The sequence below is a fragment of the Penaeus monodon genome, chromosome 15 (genome assembly GCF_015228065.2).
Source record: "Penaeus monodon isolate SGIC_2016 chromosome 15, NSTDA_Pmon_1, whole genome shotgun sequence".
Lineage (NCBI taxonomy): Eukaryota > Metazoa > Arthropoda > Malacostraca > Decapoda > Penaeidae > Penaeus > Penaeus monodon.
This window is the reverse complement of record NC_051400.1, coordinates 403,468-404,230: the sequence shown is the minus strand read 5'-3', so window position 1 is coordinate 404,230 and position 763 is coordinate 403,468. Positions and strand designations below refer to the sequence as shown.

At 48.9% G+C, this 763-nt stretch overlaps 1 protein-coding gene across 1 annotated transcript in view; it reads left to right on the top strand.

The window, feature by feature from the left end:
- The window catches only part of LOC119581602 (uncharacterized lyase C29B12.13-like), an 11,338-nt gene extending 10,595 nt beyond the window's left edge, over nt 1–743 (top strand). The window contains exon 2 of the mRNA XM_037929718.1: nt 46–743. Within this exon, the coding sequence (XP_037785646.1) occupies nt 65–496 (432 nt within the window). The 5' untranslated portion in view covers nt 46–64 and the 3' untranslated portion in view covers nt 497–743. The remainder of the gene's footprint in view (nt 1–45) is intronic.
- The last annotated feature ends 20 nt before the right edge of the window (nt 744–763 follow it).

Below are 763 nucleotides of genomic sequence, written 5' to 3'. Positions count from 1 at the left end.
GTTTCCCAAAGTTATCAGAGATTCACACCCAGTCCTCTCTTGCAGAAGCAGACGAAGCCCCGCCATGGAGCCCATCTCAGGATCCTGCCTGTGCAAGGGAGTCCAGTACTGCATCCCCAGCAAGACCTCGCAGTGGCTCCGTTGCCATTGCTCGATGTGCAGGAAGGCAATCGGCGCCGAACACTGCACCTACTTCGCCGTTCCCGTCGCCAAGGTCGAGTTCAAAAGCAAGGACACCCTCAAGACCTTCAGGAGCTCTGAGGATGCCGAGAGGTCCTTCTGCAGCAACTGCGGCTGTTCGATCTGCATGAAGTACGGCGTGGAGAAAAACACGATCTGGTTCAACGCCGCTACGCTCGACGTGAAGGTCCCTGTCGTCGACCCCCACCAGATCTTCACCAAGGACAAGTTCGAGTACCTGGACGTCATGGCTCAGTCCCATGGCACTCCCGATATATCCGCATGGGTGGTAGACAGTGCTAAGAGCTTGGCTTAAAAGGGAAGGAAGAAGAGCAAGTTGGGTATTTGGATATTCTGAATTATTTTTCGTATGCATATCTGTTTTACATCCTGGTTCAGTCAGTTCCGAATCTGCCCACTGGCACGGTTCACACTGCTAAAGTAAAGCGTGTCCATGAATAATTAAAATGCTTTTACTTCCTCTGCTTATACATGCATCTATAAACATTTCTGATGAAGCGCTATGTTGAAATCATATAGTAAAGCAAAAAATTAAACTTACATTAATGTGTTTGATTTCCAA